Here is a 21,598-nt window from a genome sequence, read left to right as displayed (position 1 = left end):
CACTTTTATACACACATTTTCATATTGATACATATATTTTTATTTCCAATTTATTCTATTTTTAATTTATTTTTAAATTATTTATATATTGTGGAGTGCTTTGATAATTTCCCAAGCTTTTAGTAGCAGGGTTGTATTTAACTGAATGATTTCAATTGAATAATTATTTTAATGCTGTAATTGGTGGTTGATTAAATATATGGGGTTCTGGATATTGGGACACATCTAATGAAGTCTCTTTTTTAAGGTTGAAAAGGCAGTGACTTGTTGGGCATTAATGTGACTTTGTCTGTGGATTTTATGTGACTTGGTGTGTACTGGATTAATAAAACAACTTCATACTGTTTGCCAAGTGCTGGTCGTCCTTCCTGGGTGCCTGTTTACATTTGGTTTGGTTTTGTTCACTTTTGGGCACTTTTTCTCATAGTTTTGTAGTAGATATGTGCATACATACTTTATTATGTTACAGGTTTATATTTCCTTTTAACATAGCGAGACAGTTTTAAAAAAACAACGGAGAAAGCAAGATCTCCGTTACTTTTTTTAAAGCTGTCTCGCTATGTTAACATAGCGAGACAGTGTCTAAACAGCAATGGAGATCTTGCGTTCTCCATTGCTGCAAAAAAAGACTTATGCTAATAGAAAAAGTCTGGGCAATCGGACCTTTTTCCATTAGTATGAGTCTGATTTACAACATGCATGCTGACCAATCAGAGTGCACGTTTTGGAATATTAATGGGGGGGGGTCATTGTATAATCCAGTTTATAATTCTAATATCAACACTTGACAATGGGCAGCCTACACTGGTGGTATAGAGGTATAAACACCCAAGTAAGCTGCATTTGTTTATTGGTTCTGGTGTTTCACTGCACAGACAAGGAAGATGGGTATGCATCCTAGGTAGAGGAAGCATACACAGGCAGACCTCTATCGCTTTGCATGGGTATGCATCTTAGGGACAGGAAGTAGCACAGGCACACCTCTGTGGGTAGGCATGGGTATATATTCTAGTGAGAGAAAACATGAAAAGGCACACCTCTAAGGGTATGCATGGGTTGCTATTCTACAGAGAGGAAGTATGCACAGGCACACCTCTATGGGTATGCATGGGTATGTATCCTAAGGAGAGGAAATATGCACAGGCACACCTCTAGGGGTATGCATCAGTATGCTTATCCTAAGGAGAGGAAGTATGCACAGGCACACCTCTATGGGTATGCATGGGTATGCATTCTAGGGAGAAGAAATATGCACAGGCACACATCTATGGGTATGTATGGGTATGTATTCTAGGGAGAGGAAGTAAGCACAGGCACACCTCTTTGGGTATACATGGGTATGCTTATCCTAAGGAGAGGAAGTATGCACAGGCACACCTCTATGGGTAAGCTATAGTGGAGGCTGAGGCTATGTGGGGACTATGGTCTGCAATGGGTGGAGGTAGGGCTATAACTGTATTGCACAAGAAGGCATGGACAATATGCCACATCCCCTGAGCTAAACAACACTTTCATCATTAGCATGAAGCTGCCCCAGTTAGTCGTAATCAACTCACTGGTCCTAAATGTAAATATTGCCAGTCTGAGGGAAGTAAAAATCAAGTTTGTTAGACAGACAGGATGAAGAGAGTCACTAACAAGAGCTAATAGCTCTGGGGACAGCAAAAAAAAAAAAAAGAACTGAAAATGGGTTTATCTATTACATACTAATAATAGTCAGTAAATCACCATGAGCAACTTCAGTATGTAATGATATCATTGGTATACCACTTCATTATATTGTACTAGTAACTAGCCCCAGGCTATAGGTAGCGCTACTCTCCAGAACAAGTAATCTTCACCTGGACACTAGTAAATCAAATGTTTAATACTAATAATTATACAATGACTGGCTATTAATATTCAAAAACAAGCACACTGATTGGCCAGCCCAACCATCATTTCAGTTGTAAATCTGAGAATATACCAACGTGAAAAGGTCCGGTCACCTGGACTTTTTCCCATTAGTATATCTTGCAATTGTTTTCACTTTTCTTTTTTTAAAACAAGGAAATGAGGTTTGGAACAGACCCTTTTGTCCTGGGTCATCTTCAATGGGGTGCTAGATATATAGGTTAGCAGGAATTAAAAGGATAAGGGTAGGATAGGGTTAATTGGGAGGGAGGGATGTTAGGAGGAAATGAGGTTAGGACAGGGAGGGGATTAGAGGGTTCTAGCAAGTGTAGATGAGGTAGGAGTCACATTTTGGTGTGAACTTGCTACTGCAGGTTCTATGTCCGAGACGACCACTAGGTGGTTGTGTGGTCAGGTAAGCCTTCGAGTGGTTGCCTGTAGTGCTATGGTACAGGAGGTAATACGTTATAACAAAGGTTAGTAATAATAATTTATTTTTTTTGTGTGTGTGTGTGTGTGTGTGTGGTTAAATAGTGAGTTGGGAGTGAGGCGAGGATGATCTGTTGGGGTAGTTTGTGTTTTGACTCTTAATTTAGTTCATTTCTCTTGGCAAAGTGTTTTTTGGAAGGGTTTTTTCAACTCATAAAAAAAAAAATTCAGGATCATTATAATGTAAGCAGGGGCCCTCCAGTCAGTGTTATATCTCTCTCACACACACACACACACACACACACACACACACACACACACACACACACACACACACACACACACACATCTCTGTAGGAAACACATACATAAGATGGTTGAAGTAGAAGGCGCACACCAACACGCACACGCACATAATGCCTCTTCAGGATAAAGAAACTTGAGAATTTGATCTTACTCTGTTGGAAGCACATAAAGAGGATGGTTGATGGAGAAGTCAGAGCTCAGACATATCGCGTGGCCTCTTATAGTTTGGCTGTACCCACCCGGCTCACAGTTGACAATTTCTGGTGTTTCCCGGGCTGTCTCCAACTTGAAGAACTTTTTTTTTTTTTTTTTTGAGGCGGGAGTTCCTTGCAGTAATGGGTGATTCTACATAAGAGTGGTGAGGTACGAATGTTTGTGGGGGTTGAGGGGACTGTTCTCAGGCTGTAGAGTGGCAGATATTATTATTAGTGCAGCGGCTGTAGACTCATACTTCTCCATTCTGTAGAATGCGATAAAAGGTGTAACGATCATTCTTGTGGGTGGTCGGGGTGCAAACAGTGGTTTGGCAGATTCTGGCCTTTCCTTGCAGGGCAGAGCTGAAATTAAGGACAGTCACGGAAGTTCAGATGTTCTACCCTTCAGAAGGTCATGCTATGGCAGGACCGGTAAACTTTTTTTTTTTCTCTTTCCCTAATACATTAAATCAGTACGAGCAATAGTTAAGTGGTCTTCTGATAAATCGCTGAATTGATCTGGGGATTGAAGTCACTAAATAACGAAGTGTGCAGTAAGCATATGTTGACATGAATTCTGGTATGTTGGCAGAGGGGAGACCTGCCCATGTTTGCTGTCAGTCAGATGCAGCAGGGTAGGAGTTTGAGTGATGGGTCAAGGCATTAGAGTGCATATGGAATTGTTGTTAAAAGCTGGTGACCTGGTCTGTTAAATGTTTTCTTGAACAGTCCTTTTTTGTTTGTTTCGGTGTTACTGGGTAACCCTTGATTATTCAGAGTTACGGGTGAGCACTGAATGTCTAGACTTTAACTTTCTTTGCTGAAATATCTCACAGATTACTCTATTAAGAGCAGGTTTCTGATTCTGGAGCTGCCCGGGTGAAAATGCTGGAGCATGCACAGTGAGGTACTAATCGGTCCTGGGGGACATTTTGCATTTTAGTGACAGCCAGTAGTGGGAATGGTCAAGATTTCCTTAGAAGGTCCAGATTATGACTCAGTCTTCCCTTTAATAAATAATGCATTTTATGGTTTGCCTGCAGGATGGTGAACTGTTTTCTGGGGTGCGAGGAGATGCTGAATGGAGCCAACAGGTTTGCTTCTGGCTGATTATAGTAAATTTTAATTTTTTTTTTTTTTTTTTTTTACCACAGACGGGCGTCAATCCACACCTTTCAGCTGTATAGTTTTTTGCAATGTGTATGAATTTTGTTTTGCAGTTTTGGTCTGTTCCATGTAAACTTTGTGATTTCTGGTAAATCACTAGAAAGATCTGAGGAGTGATGTCATTAAATAATGACAGACACTTGTGTTTCAGACTTTATAGGTTCATAGGTTCAGGTTTGTTACTAGGCTATGTCAAGCTAGGGCCATATACAAACCCCTAGCCATAATTTCCCTGGCTATTTCATCCCACATTATTTTTTTTCCTGACCCCCTGTCAGGACTGGCGTATCCCTCAGGATCCAAGGGATCCCCCTTGTGGATTGGATAACTGTAAGCTCTACGCACCACTCAGAAACCTGAGGCAGAGGGGAGGATTAAAAACATGAACGACACTTAGTGAGGTGCCAGTTCATATTCATGAAGTACAGTACCACAGCCCGTGGGATGTCATCTGGGTCCCATGGATGGGGTATTCTTTTTTAGAGAGTGCTGCTTTGTACCTGTGTGGCCATTATTACTGGAATTTGGTACTGTATTGAGGGAGAGGCAGGCGCCATTGAGGGTGGTTGGCACTGAATCTTCTGAAGGGCATGACATGACAAATTGCTATGTTAGCGACTTTATAAGTCTATAAGAGCTATATTTAAAAAATTGTCCTTATGTTGTACCTTTGGCCTCTTTCTGTGAGGCTTTGTCCAGAATTTGTACTAAGAGGTTGAGAGGTATGCTTCGGTCTATAAATCATGTAGAGTGGTTGGATCCAGAGGGAGTTTGGCATAAGGGTAAGGTGTTTCTCCTGCACATACAAGGTGCAGGGTTTGATTAGCACAATGAGGGTTTTGCCTTGGCATCCCCTCCCCTGGCAGACAGTCAACTAGGAGATATGTCACATATACACCTAATTATAAGTAGGTAAAGGAGAATGCGACTGTTGGCAAGGTGAAGACTGGGATAACAACTCAAAACGAAATGCTGTTGGGATTAGTATGTTAACTGCAGATAAGGAGAACTCATTCCTTTTTGAGCTTGCAAGGACAGAATTGTAAGAGTAGTATGTTACAATATGCACAGAGAGGGTTTTTGGCCACATTTTGCTCTGGGAAGTATGGCTCTGAGACTTGTGTGAAGGTCATTAATACACAGTGGGCTACTGGCAGTTGGCCATGCAGTTTTTTTTTTTTTTTTTTTGTGCTTTTGAAGATTGGGGGAGGAATCTGTTGGGATGTTTGTGGTGCTGACATGTTCCTTTGACTGTTGAACTTCTCAGGCTGGTTGATATTTTGAACATTGGGGGGTGGGGGTGGATTACTGTCATAGTTTGGTCTATTCTCATATCATTTTGCCTTCTGGTTAATCCTTGCAGAATGGAGTCACTGACAATGATAGACTTTTCATTTCAGGAAGTACATAACATAAGATCATAGGAAGTTACTAAGCTATTGGCTCTGAGGCCCTTATAAGCTTAGCCAAGAGTTTAGCTCACATTTAAACAAGTCAGCACTCAGAGCCCCTGTCCAGCAGGGACACAGGTGGAATCCCAGGGGTGTATTTTCTGTTATGGGGGGGTTTGCCCCATCCAGTTAACCAGTTTGTGCTTGAAAAGGGATAATGAGGTACTCTGATGTGTAGAGGGTACATATTCCACAGATGGGGAGTCTCTGGGATACAAATCTGTCCTGTTAACAAGTCCTATTGATGTCATGGCCCAGGTTGAGGTTGGAACGCTGCAGCTGTAATATGGAATTGGTGGGTATAAGGTGGAGCCTTCCTGTTACTATTAGAGGGTTTAATTTTGTCCTTTTCTTTGTAGATGGTGGTGTGCCGATTACCAGTTGTGGTGATACAGTAAATTTGCAGATGATGGAAGCAGTGGCAAGCGAGCAGGTTACATATGGGGAGCACAAATGAGCAACAGTTACTGATGGAAGTAAGTGGATTTCAAAGTTGTTGAGTTTTGGTAGAGGATTTTACACTGCTAGTCAGAGATGAACAGGCATTTCAGTTTGTGATATCAGGGTTAATGGGTTGTACAATTTGTTCTATTAACCATTAGTATGTTAGATTAACATTGAAATGTGTTCCAACTTTTGGGCATTTGCATTTAATAGTAAAGGGAGCACGGCCATTGGCCATAGGTAAGGGTTTGATAGGGTGTTAGGGGTCCTGGTCAGTGCCAATGAGGTATTTGACAAGATGCTGGAGTCTGTTCTTAACGGGTGGTATCTTGGGGTGACAAATTTTGTTCCTTGAGTAGGTAGTGTTAATGTTACATACCAGGTTAAGGTTTTACAGAATAGCACAAGAATCATTTCACTTGGGGTTTGGATGAACTTTTGTAGATAAGGTTTAGGAAGCACGGTAGGTATATGGCTGTGTTGCGGTCATTTTAGAAACTGCGTGCAAAAATAGGTTAATGGCTCTAAGGTTTTGATGAACTAGCCAGCTTCAGGTAAGTAAGTTTCCTTAATCCAGTGTGCACTGCATGTTGCTCTTATTTAAGAGGGACATGGGTGATTGCTTACTGTATCCAAAGGGATATAGGTAGAGCCATGGGGGGGATTTACACCTCAGGTTTGGCAATAGGCTATAATAGCATGACTATAGATGTTTTTTTTTCCTTAATTATGGTTAATAATGTTGTTTGGTTGGGAAAAAAAGAGTGATATATATTTATAGAATAGGCCTTTTAATGCATTCATTTGTTTTATTTTGCATGTGTATCAGTTGTATCATGACTCTGTGAGGTGTGGAGGAAATTATATGGGTATTTTGTTAACACCTCTTAATTTTCATTGGTGTTTTGTATGCGGTAGTAGATGCATTTTATGCAGTTGATGAAGGAGATATGCCAGTGGTGGTGCATACTTTCATTAAGAATCTGTGATTATATGTGAATAAAGTATCTACATTCTTTTCTTTTACAGATCCCTTGGAGGTTGCAAATGGAGAAGGGCTGACTGGGCATTACTTGGTAGGTTGAAGGAAGGTGGCTTCAACAGGAGAGAAAGAGGGGGTCGAGGATGAGGTCGGTTGGAGTGGTGTGAAAAGAGTTCATGGTCTTCCAGCAAGGCAGCCACATATGGAATTGTTTGTTATATTTTCTTTCCACTAGTTACAACGTAGTGGTTTGTTGATGTGGAGGTTTCACATTGTTCAGTTTAGCTGGGTGAATTGGGGTTATTATTGTTTACACCAGTTCTGATCATACTGGCTGCATAGGTAGATTAAATTGCAAGAGAGCAGGTAAATCTTTTTTTTTTTTTTTCCTCCTGCTATATGTGGTAACTGTGAGCTAGACAACTCTTAACATTTTTTGCAGTGATCTGTGGGGATATTTTGCAGTGTTGGTCACATAAATGTTTAGCAGACTATTAGATTGTTACATATGGCAGTCAATATTTGACACAGGTAAGGTATATTTATATTTAACTTATCTTTTTACAGGCCTTAGTTGCATCATCTTCAGTTTTATTTTGCATGGGTATCAGTTGTATCGTGACTCTGTGAGGTGTGGAGGAAATTATATGGGTATTTTGTTAACACCTCTTAATTTTCATTGGTGTTTTGTACACGGTAGTAGATGCATTTTATGCAGTTGATGAAGGAGATATGCCAGTGGTGGTGCATACTGTCATTCAGAATCTGTGATTATATGTGAATAAAGTATCTACAGTCTTTTCTTTTACAGATCCCTCGGAGGTTGCAAATGGAGAAGAGCTGACTGGGCATTACTTGGTAGGTTGAAGGAAGGTGGCTTCGACAGGCAAGAGAGGGGGTCGAGGATGAGGTCGGTTGGAGTGGTGTGAAAAGAGTTCATGGTCTTCCAGCAAGGCAGCCACATATGGAATTGTTTGTTATATTTTCTTTCCAATAGTTACAACGTAGTGGTTTGTTGATGTGAAGGTTTCACGTTATTCAGTTTAGCTGGGGGAATTGGGGTTATTATTGTTTACACCAGTTCTGGTCATACTGGCTGCATTGGTAGATTAAATTGCAAGAGAGCAGGTAAATCTTTTTTTTTTCCTCCTGCTATATGTGGTAACTGTGAGATAGACAACTCTTAACATTTTTTGCAGTGATCTGTGGGGATATTTTGCAGTGTTGGTCACATAAATGTTTAGCAGACTATTAGATTGTTACATATGGCAGTCAATAGTTGACACACATAAGGTATATTTATATTTAACTTATCTTTTTACAGGCCTTAGTTGCATCATCTTCAGTTGGCATCATTATCATTTTACTTTTGGTGGTTATTGAAGGTCACTGATGCGGTTGTATGTTTATTGCTTTGGCTGTGATAGGATTTTATGCAGGTAAAGTGAGGTTGGGCTGAGATAAGGGAGATAGGGCAGTGTAATGGGGGCAGTTAAAAGACTAAGGATGCTTTTTGACAGGGTTTAATGCCTTTAAGTGAGTGTCATGAATTTACAGTGTTCTTTCTTTTGCAGATGTAAGCAGTTGGGGCTTAAAGGAAGTGGATTTGGAAGGTGATGAATTTGATGTAGTGGCCATTCCTGCTGTTTTGAACACACTGGTCACATGAGATGTTTTGGTCATCAGAATCATATGCAATAAGGTATAGAGGACAGTTAGCCGAGTGAGCAAAGCCTTGAAGGAAAGTGAGGGAAATGTAATGAATTGTGTCACAGTGGTTGTTCTGGTGTGGTACAGTAGGGTTGAGGGTAATATTACTTTATTCAGGTTAATTGAGGCACAGCTGAATTTACACTAGTTTGGGATAGTGGGGTTTACGGGCATTGCAAGTATGTGGGTGTTCTGGTGCTGGAGTATAGAAAATGGGTACACTGAATGATGTTTGGCCTTAGGATGGAAGCTTTGCTGGAAGAGGGGAAACAGCCTGGTCAGGCTGGTGGGCTGAGAAGAGGGGCAGGCTTGCTCTCTTACGTTCCCCTTCTGGTGATCGACATGCAATTCAGTAAGTTGAAAGTGAGCAGTTGCTCTGGTGGATAAGTTAATAAGCAAGCAGAGCTGCTTATTCGGTTGGTGGTGTAATTCAATAAATTGAAGGTGAGTGGGAACGCTGCCTTGTTAGTGCAAGGTGAGTGGGAACACTGCCTTGTTAGTGCAAGGATAAGGGAGCAGGGGGGGGGATGCTGCTTATCAAGGGTGAGCGGTACGTGCCCTTATGGTTATTTTATGTCTTCTTTCATGGATGTTATTATCACCGAAATTTATAACTATTGATTAACAATCATGTTTATGGAATTCTAATAAAGGTCATCAAATTTCATTCGGTGTTGTCTGTTTAGACCTAAAATGAGCAAAAGACAACAAAGACAAAAATGAAAGGATAATCAGGTAAGTACTGCAAATGATAGAAACTTACCTGATTATCCTTTTATTTTGTTTGTCCCGGTTCTCTCTCATTCATTAATAGTCTCCTTTTTCATTTTGTTTTTGTTTTCAATAAAAAAAAAAAAAAAAAGCAACAGAAATCTTCCTTTCTCAGTTGATTCCTTTGCACAGCACTGATGTACTGTGTTAGTCTGGCAACACAACATACCTCACAAATGTACAAATTTTTGCAAAATGTCCAGATTTTTGCCTCATATTTTTGGTCTATTACACATAAAATGTGTGGTTTTCTGGCAAATCATTGAAGACTGACATCACTAATAATACTAACTAATGACAGATGTTTGAGTTTCAGACTTTATATCCTTCAGAAAACACATAATAATGCAAAACCTGTTATTCTAGCAACTTCCTGAGTTGATAGGAGCAATATTTACATTCTGTCCCTATTTCTGGGCCTTTGACCCCCCCCTTTCTTTCTGGCTTTATCCAGATTTCTTGCACTGAGAGGTTGAGAGGTATGGAACACAAGGACATATGCATGTGCAGTACATCATAAAAAGCCGAAAGATACCACAAAACCAGAGAAGAGCAGCACGGAGGCATTATACAAAGACATCATTTAAGAAAAGTAAATATTTTTATCTTAAATAATGTCATTGTGTAAGAACAATAACAGACTCTGTGGTTGTGGTATATTGAAATTTACCCATGGTTGGCTTTATTTAATCATTCAGGCTTCACTCTCGTGATTAAACCATACCAACCATGGGTAAATCTTCAATATACCACACCACATTTTCAGTTATTGCTTAATTAACCTCTGACCATGGGTAACTCCAGAATACTATAGCAATAATCTATACCTGACCATAGAAAACTCCTTTGTATATTACTAATAACCTCTGATCATGGGTAAATCCAGTGTATGATGCAAATACTAATACTCAACACCTGGCAGTAGGTAACTTCAGCTTACAATAGTAATAACCAGCAAATGAAGATAGGTAACTCCATTGTATTAATACTAAAATTCAACATCTGCCGATAGATAGCTCCAGTGTACATTGATGATAATAAACACCATTATTTGACCATAGGTAACTCCAGTGTACAATACTATCAGTCAATAAATTTATACTACCTTGTAAAAAAAAAATCACAACCGTGCTCTCTCATAGATAACCTATAAAACAGCATGCAGATTTGATTTATACTTCTTATATCTTGCTAATGCTCTTAATAAAACCAAAACATACAAATCAGTAGGTGATATGGTCATTTTCACTACTACCATCTTATTTACCACAACTCCTACCATCACAAAAAAAATAAATAAATCTACTATTCTTGCAAATTACCTAACAGTAGTATATCTAAAAATATATGCAGAAGTCATTGCACATCCAGTATCTATACTTGTATATTGTAATTTCCAACTCTTTCCAAGAAGCTGCATTTCTCAGACTCTATAAACAATTCTGTATTATTCTCTTATATAATGGTGGCAAATACAATTAAACTAGCAACTTACAAGCTATAGCCATCCTGTCTCATCTATCTAAAATACTTGAAAAATGTGTTCACCTACATTTCGTCACCTAACTGAGATTACTTTCCACAACTCAGTATGGATTTAGTCCAGGCCATAGCACAAAAACAGCATGACTAACTTTCATTAACTATTTTTATGAAGGACAAAATCCAATTACATCCATATTTTTAGACTTACTCAAAGCGTTTGCTACAATCTCAAGTCCCATTTTACTCAGTCAGCAAACTGGGCCTCACAGCTGGTTTAAAAGTTAACATAGCACAGTGTATACACTGGGCTGATGAGCTGCCAGCACCTCACCAAATAACATTTTGTATACCACAAAGTTCAATATTAAGACCTTTCTACCTTTTAATATATTTATAAATAAAAAATAGTTTCTCACCCAGCAAATCAAATCCAGAATGCAGGTATCTCATCACTAATTTGTGCAGTCAAACAGCTGCAAAATGACCTACAGCATTACTTTACAAAAATTCTGAAAAATGACAACAATCTAAACTACTCCTAAATCTAAATAAAACAAAATTAATCATATGTTCACCTCCATCCCAACAATCAAGCATTGTGACTTAAACATATTATCAGTCACTAATACAAAAGCAGAGATACAAAAATGCTGAACATCATAACTGATCATAAATTAGGATTCAATCAGCACGTTCAACATGTGGTAAAAAAAAAAAAAAAAAGCCACAAACTAGGACTTCTTCATGTCGTACTTTTTCTATCAGAATATGCATGTAAGGCTATAACTCAGTTCTGTCTACCCCGTAGTCTCCTATAAATTTCCTCTGACCTACAGTCCTCTCAGCTAACCATATTGGAAATAATCTGGAATGTCAGTCCTTTAACTGGCTGGAGATATCTATTCAACTAACCTACTCTCATAGTAACACATCTCACAACTTCCTCCATACCCCAGAGGGACACCTGCCACCAGGTAGTTATTAAACTGGTGCACACTCTCCACCGAGCACTGCATTCATGAAACAAACACACAGTTCCACACCAAAATATAAAAGTCATAAATGTGTATATGTTGTCAAAGTGTGGAACTCAGTCCCAGAAAGTATTTGAAATATCTTATCTCATCTACAATTTAAAATCTCATTAAAGACATACCTCTCAGCAAAATGGCCCTGCATGTATATCAACCCCATTACTAAATCTCCTTTTTATTCAGTCATATTTTGTGTATAATATAATATTCCAATGAAATTATACCTAACAATAAAAGAGCCTGTCCTTGTACCAACCCCATTACTAAGCCCTCTGCTCATTCATTCAAACAGATATCACAAAAAGCTCACATTTTTTATTTATATAATCTCCTGGGTACAGTCTTCAAATGACATTTCACTGCTTGGCTATATGCCTTATTTAACTTCTGTGTGGTAAAATTACAATGGGATAATATACGTGCTCAGTAAAATAATGCTGAATATTCAACTGATGTATGGGCTTAATATATTGTATACACTGTTCTACAGCTGTGTGGGAGTAAGATACTGTAATTATTGTATAGTGTATGTAATATGGTCATCACTTGTTATGTTATATATTTCTGTGTATTATATTGTGCATTTTACTGCTAGCTCATTCAAATGTATATAATGTGGAGCTTTTCTCTTGGGCCCTCTGTGAAAAGAGGTTTTGCCTAGTCAGACTGTCACAGTGATAAAAAAACAAACAACCAAATGCATAAATAATCAGCATCTTACCATGAGTAACTTCAGTGTGCAATACTAATAATCGACATTTATAGGTTCATATGTTCATAGTTAAGTACTAGGCTGGTTGCCCTTGCAGGCCATTTTAAGACTAACCTATTTTCCCTTTTGTGCTCGAAATAACTTATCCCATTTGGTTATAGATTGGCCTTACCCATCCCATGGCCAGTAATTATATATTAGCCCTAATGACAATAACTGGGCATTCAGGAGCTGTATATGTCCATTAGTAGTACAGGGGACAAGCCTGGGGTAAATTTTCTTTTCCCATCTAAGGTGCACTTGAAAATGGACGGGGATGAATTTTGTTTTATGTGGATTAGAAGTCTGTTCCACAGCAGCGGTATCGTCTGTGAGATATACCCATACCTCCAATATTTTCTGTTGATGTTGCAGAAGAGGTTTAGATCCCCAGACTGAGTATTTCTGATGCCATTAATCTTACTGATGTGCTGTAAATCCATCAGTAATGGGTCAGAGGATGCCATGTATGCTGGTCACAGGTCACTTCTTAGTCTGTAGGATACTGAGTATAGTGGCAGGGCTTTGAATTTGTCCATGTAGAACATGCTGTTTAGGACTTGTCCTAAACAGCAAGGTATCTCTGTAGGCATTCCTAGTGTTGCAAGTCATTTGGGGATTCAATGATTGCCCTTAGCTTGAAGTCATCTGCATACTTAGACAAAGAGAGCTCTTTAGTATTGACTTTTACTTCAGAAAAGTAGATGCCAAACAGGAGAGTTCCAGCACAGAACCCTGAGGGAATCTACTGGTGACTAACTTCCTCTATTTTGATTATCTGTATCCTATCTCTGAGCCAGTTGGCAATCCAACAAGTGATTTACTCCCAGTTTATGTAGCTTTTCTACTATGCCTTATTGGAGAATTATGTCTAAAGCTTTGGCCAAGCTGAGGCATGTGGTGTGTACCATTTGCCTTCATCCATTGCTTTGGTGACCTTTTTAAAAAACCCACCAGGTTAAGTAAGCATGACCTGCTCTTGTCAAAGCATGGCTGTTGGTGATGCTAGTGTATAGTATTAATAATCAATACCTTACCATGGACATCTCCAGTGTATAATGTTAATTATTAACATTTTGCCATTCTCATCTCAAATGTGTAATGCAAATAGTCACTGCATGGCCACAAATGATGCAGTATTTATCCATTTTCATCAAAATATATCCACTCCGGATTTGGGTAGACCATGCTATTCATGGGTAAATCTTGCATCACCCATTTTTCATCTGTCATAATTAGTATAGTAATAACAATGTAGGAAAGTGAAGGAAATAAGAAGGTCTTAAATGGGCACTCTTGTATGTGGTGGCTTGTAGGGTTAGACTGAAGGAGAACAAAATAAAACACAAAGTTGAACAGGGAATGTTTGTGAGAAGTGAGACAAAGTTTGCAGAAGTACTAGCATTATAATAAATGCTACTTACTACAAAAAATAACAAGTGTTAGACTGTGGTAGCGCTTTGAGCAATTATTTTGCAACAAACAAATGCTACCTTAATCTGCATTAATACCAATTCTTGAGAACCTTGTCATCTTTTCCTTAAGATATGCCTTACACAAGGTGGCACCAACATAGGCACCACAAACTTTTGCCCAATAGCAATTCTCTCACCCTCTCTAAAATATTTGAAAAATGCATCTATGCCCAACTCCTCAACCACCTGCTTGAAAACCAAATTTTATCACCCACTCAGCATGGTTTCAGTCCAGGACATAGCACCACTACTGCCCTCCACTCCTTCCTAGATACAGTTAACTGGGCATGGGATTCTGGCAAAATAATCGCTTCGCTTTTCCTAGACCTCTCCAAAGCTTTTGATACCATTTGCCACACCATCCACCTCTCCAAACTATTCACCTTCCACATTCCCACACCTATCTTCCAATGGTTCAGTAGGCAGCAATCTACCAAATGGCAACAATCTTACTCTCCCTTCCTCAATACCTCCACAGGGGTACCCCAAGGCTCCATAGGGGTACCTCAAAGGTCCATACTTGGTTCTCGCTTATGTAGCATCTTTATTGACAACTTTCACTCCACTCTCCCACAATGCTCAGTAATCCAGTATGCTGAGGACTCTACAATAATATGCACTGCAAGTTTCAACTCTGAACTCCAGCAAATCACCCAGAATTGCCTCACCTCTACTGAATCTTGGATGCTTAACAGTCATCTTGCATAACCCCCCCCAAAAAAAAACGAAACTAGTACTTTTTACCCCTAGAAAATACTTCCCTAAAAAAAAAAAACCTCTTCACTATACAACCCCAAGACAATACCACTATAGATTTTGTCCCACACACTAAATTACAAGGAATTATTATAGATGAAAACCTTAACTTTGAGTTACACATAAACAATAACATCTTAAAAACACACCAAGGGATCGGTATGGTCTACAGGCACCAATACTTTCTTAGCCTCTCTACTAGACAAACCCTTAGAACCACCTTTTTATTACCCTCTCTCCTTTATGGCATCCCTCTCCTCACTAATATCCAAAAGTTTGCAATATCCAAACTTGAAATGTGTTACAACAGAATAGCTAAATTTGCCACCAAGACCAAATTCTCATCCTACCACTGTAACTCACTGAAACAATTAGGCTGTCTGGAACTCCCCCACCACCTCTCATTCACCCAACTAACTACAGCACACAAAATAATCTGCAGACCCACAGACTGTTCTGCTGTCTCGACACTACCCACCTAATACCAACCTAGCAGGCAATTAATATCTGAAAAGCATCTACTTCTAAAAGTAGAAAAGCGCACTTTACCTGCTGGTCAATTCCTCAACTCCTTCACCATAGCCAAACTGTGGGGCTCACTTCCACCTTCTATAAGAAACACAGGCAGCACCATACCTTCAAACAAATACTGAAAAATCATCTCAAATCTTTCTGGCTATGTACCTGCTCTATAACCTAATCTCCTCCACCTCCTCATATAATAACTAAACTGTTTTTTGCCTCTGCTGACTGATGATATTTTCTCCATAATTATTATTTTTTGTCAGTTGCTGACACTGGTACAATAATGCTGATTAATATATCTCTGTTCATATCTCTCTGATCGAATTCATCTGGCAACCAAGAAAATTCCTGCTTTTATCTATATATTCTGTATATATCACCGCAATCACTATATGTAGCACTGTATCTACTTTTGTACCAATTAATGTTTAATATTTTCTGTATCTATGTTCTTGTCAGAGCTTTTCTCCCCAGACCTCCATTGAAAATGAGCTCTTTTAGGCCCAGTGGACATTCCTGGTAAACAAATGCAATAAATATAAATAAATAAATACATTTGAAACGTTTCAGTCTGATTCTTTATTACAAATTCTGTACAGCGAGTAAATTATTGTTTATTGCTTATATATATATATATATATATATATATATATATATATATATATATGCTTTTTCCTATGATTTGCTGGATCATTCAATTTCTGGCACTTCAAAAGAAATATGAATAAAAACAAAGACTATATGATGATAAGAAAAAGAGTAAAAAATAAAGAAAATATGTATACTTACTGTCTACTCCAACTGAAATAAAGAAAAAAAAAAGAATACAACTGTATTAGACACAGGCATTTGTAGGCAGAAATTCAGTTGTTTATTTCAGTTATATATTATATATGACACATTTAGAAATTGTTTCATAATGTAAAATATTTACAATTATAGCTTTAATTAACAGAAAATAAAAATTAGCATTATCATAATCAGATAATAAGTCTAGACATTTTGTGACTCTGGGTAAATTAAAAGAAGGAAAGAAAGGAGGGAAAACAGCAAGCAAAAAAAAAACAGAAAAGTTAAGTAAATGGTATAATTTTACTATATCTATCTTCTATCTAAGTTATTTTGAGAACAGGCTTGTTGCATCAACTGCCTGACTTTTAGGACAAAGTCTGCATGCTTCATGATACACATACCTGATCAACCGTACCAGCAAACTGCATTTTTTGTTAATTAAATTTATGAAAGGGCTGGGAGTTAAAGGGTGCTGCTGACCCCCTTAACAATGTAATTAGAGAAAATACAGTCTGCAGACAGGTATTAAATTATCACATAGTGCAAATCTAAGTTGCACCATCTGTTTGGGGAGGTAAGTACAATAGTAAAACACCACATCCACTCTATAAAAAACAAGTATCGACGTGCCTACATTTATCCTTTCCATAACATAACCAAGTCTAACACCCTATTGCATCTCCAGAAGAAAACATATTTCTTCTAACTTCTCAAAAGAGCTGGATTCCACCACAAAGAATTTTACTACTGCTCAGGCTGCTAAACAAAGCTCATGAACTTAACACCACTAGGTGGCAGACTTGCTATCAGACCCTGTAATAGAAAATACTGCTCCTGTTAAGAAAAGGGATCAACATGAAAATCCATAAAGGTTAGAATTACTGCGTTTTTTTTTTTAGAATCAAGAACATATTTTAAGACAGTAGAAAATTTAATTAACTAAACCTACTTCAGTAAATGATTCACGATTTATAAACTGATCTGATGAAGCAGCTGGGTTTTGAGAGTATTAATGAAAGTAATAAAAAGGATTGCCTCCTACCATTTTTCCAGACAGTGAATTTGATGCAGTAATCCACTGCTGACGTTACACTCTAATATACTGGTTGCCACATCAAACAGAATAGAGGAGTCTGTGAAGTCAATGCCTATTTTTTTACAAGCATCCTAGTGACAGATGGCTATATGGTATAAACACTAGCTAATGCCACACAGAAATCTTTGCAACCATAATAATTCAGTTTGTACTTTTTCATTTCTTTTTTTAATTTTGTTTTGCATTTTTTCATCCATGTGGGCATCTGTGAAAATCAGGTTGTGATCCTGAACCGTTCTCTTCCTTTTGCCTTCTTTCTGTTTTTTCATTCAGTCTCACCATGGACTTGGTATACATCACATTAGAATACTGCAGAAATTTAGCACAGCATTTTGACATGATGCAGGGAACATGAAGACAAATTAAAAGAATCGTGTATTCACGCAGATAACCACTACCACAAGACAACATGGTGGTGCCCAATGTTAACTGTAGAGTACAATCTGAATTGTACTTTTATACCATATTTTCTCATTGAAAATTTGAAGAGCTTCATATTAGAACTTAACAATAAAAGTGCAGTTTTAAAGTGGATAGAGAGAATGTTTCTGGCTTGCCTATTGAAATAAAGCTTAGATTTTTGTCTGTGATAAAACAATGCAAAAATGTGTTTTAGCAAAGGGGGGGGGGGGGTGTCAACAAGAGAAAAGAAAAAAAAAATTTCACAAAAGGCAACATTTCTTTCCTGGTAGAAGATTCCTTGGGGTCAACATTCTAAAAGGAGTCTAGGGTACAGTTACAGAGGGCATGCATTTGAATGCCATTTTGTGAAACAAACAATGCAAACTGATTTGCACAGAGCAAAAAGAAACTTGTTTTCTGTGGTAGGGTCAAACCCATATTCCTGCAGGGATCTTTGTCCCTTCACCTTGTACCCTTAAAATAACCAGCCTGAACTTAGTACACCTTGAGGAGAAGATGCTTATCCTCATTCATTGCAATTCTTTTCTTGCCCAAATGCACATTCAAAGCATTTGTCCTCCAGACAGTTGTCCTTGAAAAGCTGTCCATCCATTGCAGTAGTATCCTAGTCCTAGTACTTCACAGAATAAATTACTGATAGTAATAAGCATGCACAATTCTAAGTAACAAACTGGGTCAGATGTTCCTTGGGTTAACACCTATGTCTTTTTCCAGAAAAACATAAAATTAAAAACTCAGTTTAAGGCTTCCACTAATATGCAAAAGTATTAGCTACAGGCTTGCCATATCTGGAACTTTGTGGTCTGTATATGATCACCATCATTTGACACTTTCCTTCACAGGTTAAAAGATGCATCCTTCCTTGGTATGGATGGCTTTATTACCAGATAAAAAACAGAGGTGCCCATGAAAGTACAGTATAACAGTTAACTGTTGGCTGTTGGGATGGTGTTACAGGACTCCAGACAAAAGTGGAAAATCTTGTAGGTGTCTGAGATCTGTCAGCAGTGTGGAAGTCTTAGATAAAAAAAAACATAATACATATCAACAGATTCTTTATGTGGTACATCCAGAATCATTTCTGAAAATATATGAAAGTAATTACTTATCTGGCAAGCTGTGATACCCTATGGTATGGGGGGTGAGGGGGTGAAAAACACAAACAGGATAGTACAGAAGACAGAAGTAGCAAGGCTTAAGTAGACATTGTGCTATTGCAATCAGTAACTAAGTGGTATAAAAAGGAATAATGCTGTAGTACTAAACTTACTCTTATGTCTATCATCACAAAAGAAACTGAGGACAAGGAAAAGCACTGTATATCAAAGGCAGGAATCAGTAGGACTGGTCACATGGTAGAATGACATAGCAAATGGAGTAAATGGAGTAAGTTAGTATGTCACTCCATTTTATTAAACTGTATGGAAAAGAGCTCAAAAGGTCTTTATCAAAGTTCCATTCTTCATCTTAGACAAGAGAGGATAACGTAAGATTTGGGTGTGGTTATTGTGGTGTCATTATACGCGGGTAACGGGATTCCATGGCGGCATCAGGCAGTAGAAGACTCACAGAATTCATGTCCACTCCTAGAAAAGTGATAGAGAGCCTTATATAATGAAAGTCTGTACAATTTAGCATACAAATTTCTGTAACTGTGTCACTGCTGAAAATGCAATATGAAACCAGTGGATGTGGTCCATCTGGATTCAACAAGGTATCTGACACTGTGCTACATAACAGGCTACAAAGGAAGATGAATAGTATGAGACTGCGACCTATGCAGGTGAAGAAGACAACTGAAGAGTAAGTATCCTAGGTAAGACAATGGGGAGGGCTGTCCACTAAAAAGCCAGTGATGCACTACAGGTCTCAGCAGGGGGACGAGTTAGTTTAATAAGTACATGATAGAAATGCAGGAATTAATATCAGGTAATTTTATTTGTAATGTTAACTGAGCTACAGCAGTAGTCAGGGATGCAATATTATCCTAATAAGAATTGTTAAATCTAATGGAAACAAATGGAAAAAAAAACAGATGGTACCTTGAATAAATTTGAAGCAATACAGTGTTTTGAATTTTGATGAGTTGGAATCCAAAAGTAAGATATTAACTCTAAGAAGGTAATCCAGTGAGCAATGAAGAAGAAAATGGATCTGTGACTTATCATCATATTTAAATACAGCTGAGCAGCATAGAATGATTGTACTACAGAAAGGACAATAGGATCCTTACTTGTTGCTAAAGGGTAGACACAAGGTAAGCAGACAGCATTTTTTACCTATTCAAGCAGCCCTAAGGACTGGAGATTTCTGGACATTTTACAAATACAATATAAAACTGAGTTACTGCAGAATGGGTGCATGTGCATGGAATGGCCAATAGGATGATCTTGGTAAAGTTTGAATGGATTCTGAAAAAAATATAAGAGGCACCAGGTTTCTCCATTGCAGAGAAAATGAGTCATCATATGGGCAGACTATCTTCCATGGTCTGATGGAGTTAGACTTACGAAAGAAAGGCAAAGAAAAAAGAGTAGAGCACAGATGTTAGATGGATGGTAAAAGATTTAAGGGTGCATTATGGAGGTGATTGCTTCAAAAATATCATGGGATCCTGGATTAACCTGCAACTATAAGCAGCATAAGTTTGGTCCACAGAGTTAGAGCTGGGATGGAAGAATGTAGAATTAGGGCCAACTGCATAGCGACTAACTGTTGTCAGCAAGTGGGCTTCATTCTAGATACTTGTCACATCTTACAAAACAGGTAAACTTTCCACTATGGAATATGAATTTTGTTGTGCATTCTGTATCAGACTATTTGTAGTCTAAAAGAGGCACAGTCCAAATCAGTTTACTTTGCCATTCTACATAGATTTGCATCTGGGTCTTTCTCCATCATACTCCTTTGTATGGTTCTATTTTTGAAAGAGTATTTTACTTTAGTTTGTTTTTTATCCACTTAAAAATATCGTTTGCCCAATTTTATTGTGAAAATATGTAGGTTCCTTTTCAAATATTGATCAGAAATATGATTGTGTAAAGATATTCCTTCATCAGTTAAGCATAAAGGATCTACTACAGGTGCTTGCATGGTAGTAGCTTTTAACACACCTGCTCACTGCCAATTGCCAAAAAAAATCACACACTCGAAATTTCATTAACCTGATCTCCTTGTACATAGCACTTCCCACACCCAACCCTATGCATATGTACAGCCCTACTCTAAGTTAAACTCTATCCTTAAAATTCCCACCCAGTTCCTAACACAAGTCCTCTCTTGTTCTCTTATCTGAAATCTCCACTACTATTCCCTAACCCTGAAGTCTTTGATTGCTTTCTAAACTTCAAATTCCAAACACCCTCCATAAACCTATATTCACCAGTCACTCCCTAAATCTTAAACTCCCCTCCTGCTTCCTTAAATTAATAGCCCTACCCTAACCCAAAACCTAAACCTAAAACTCCCACCCAGTTTCTAACCCACGTCCTCCCTCTCTCTCTCTTACCTTAAAGCTCCACTCCCCCTCTTTAATCTTAAAGTTCCCAATCACTCTCTAGACATAAAACTCCACCTCCCCCACAAACCTATAATTGCTGAACACTCCCTAAGCCTGGAACTCCCCCACTCCCTTAAATTAAACTCCCTTCCTGTTCCTGAAAATGAAAATCCCCCTCCCACTCCTTAAAGCTAAAACTCCCTTTCCAGTCCCTAAACTTAAAATCCTCTTCCTACACCCTAAACCTAAAATCTCATTCCTGCCCACTCTCCATATTGGCTTACTTGAACTCATATTCATGTGAGAGTGTGCATAGCCACCTATCTGAGCTACAATGTGCATAAGTCTTTGGCTTTGAGACACTGTTTTTTTAACACTGTTATTGAATTATCATTTGTGACATAGGCAAACTTAC

At 38.3% G+C, this 21,598-nt stretch overlaps 1 protein-coding gene across 1 annotated transcript in view; it reads right to left on the bottom strand.

The window, feature by feature from the left end:
- Nucleotides 1–21,598, bottom strand: part of LOC122812082 (uromodulin-like) — a gene marked incomplete in the record, with an annotated part of 518,790 nt that overhangs the window by 465,801 nt on the left and 31,391 nt on the right. Inside the window, 1 exon segment of the mRNA XM_044084351.1 lies at nt 16,163–16,174. Coding sequence (XP_043940286.1) covers nt 16,163–16,174 — 12 coding nt within the window.

Source organism: Protopterus annectens, chromosome 9.part0, assembly GCF_019279795.1.
Source record: "Protopterus annectens isolate FY-2018-M chromosome 9.part0, PAN1.0, whole genome shotgun sequence".
NCBI lineage: Eukaryota > Metazoa > Chordata > Ceratodontiformes > Protopteridae > Protopterus > Protopterus annectens.
This window is presented reverse-complemented; position numbering and strand designations above follow the sequence as displayed.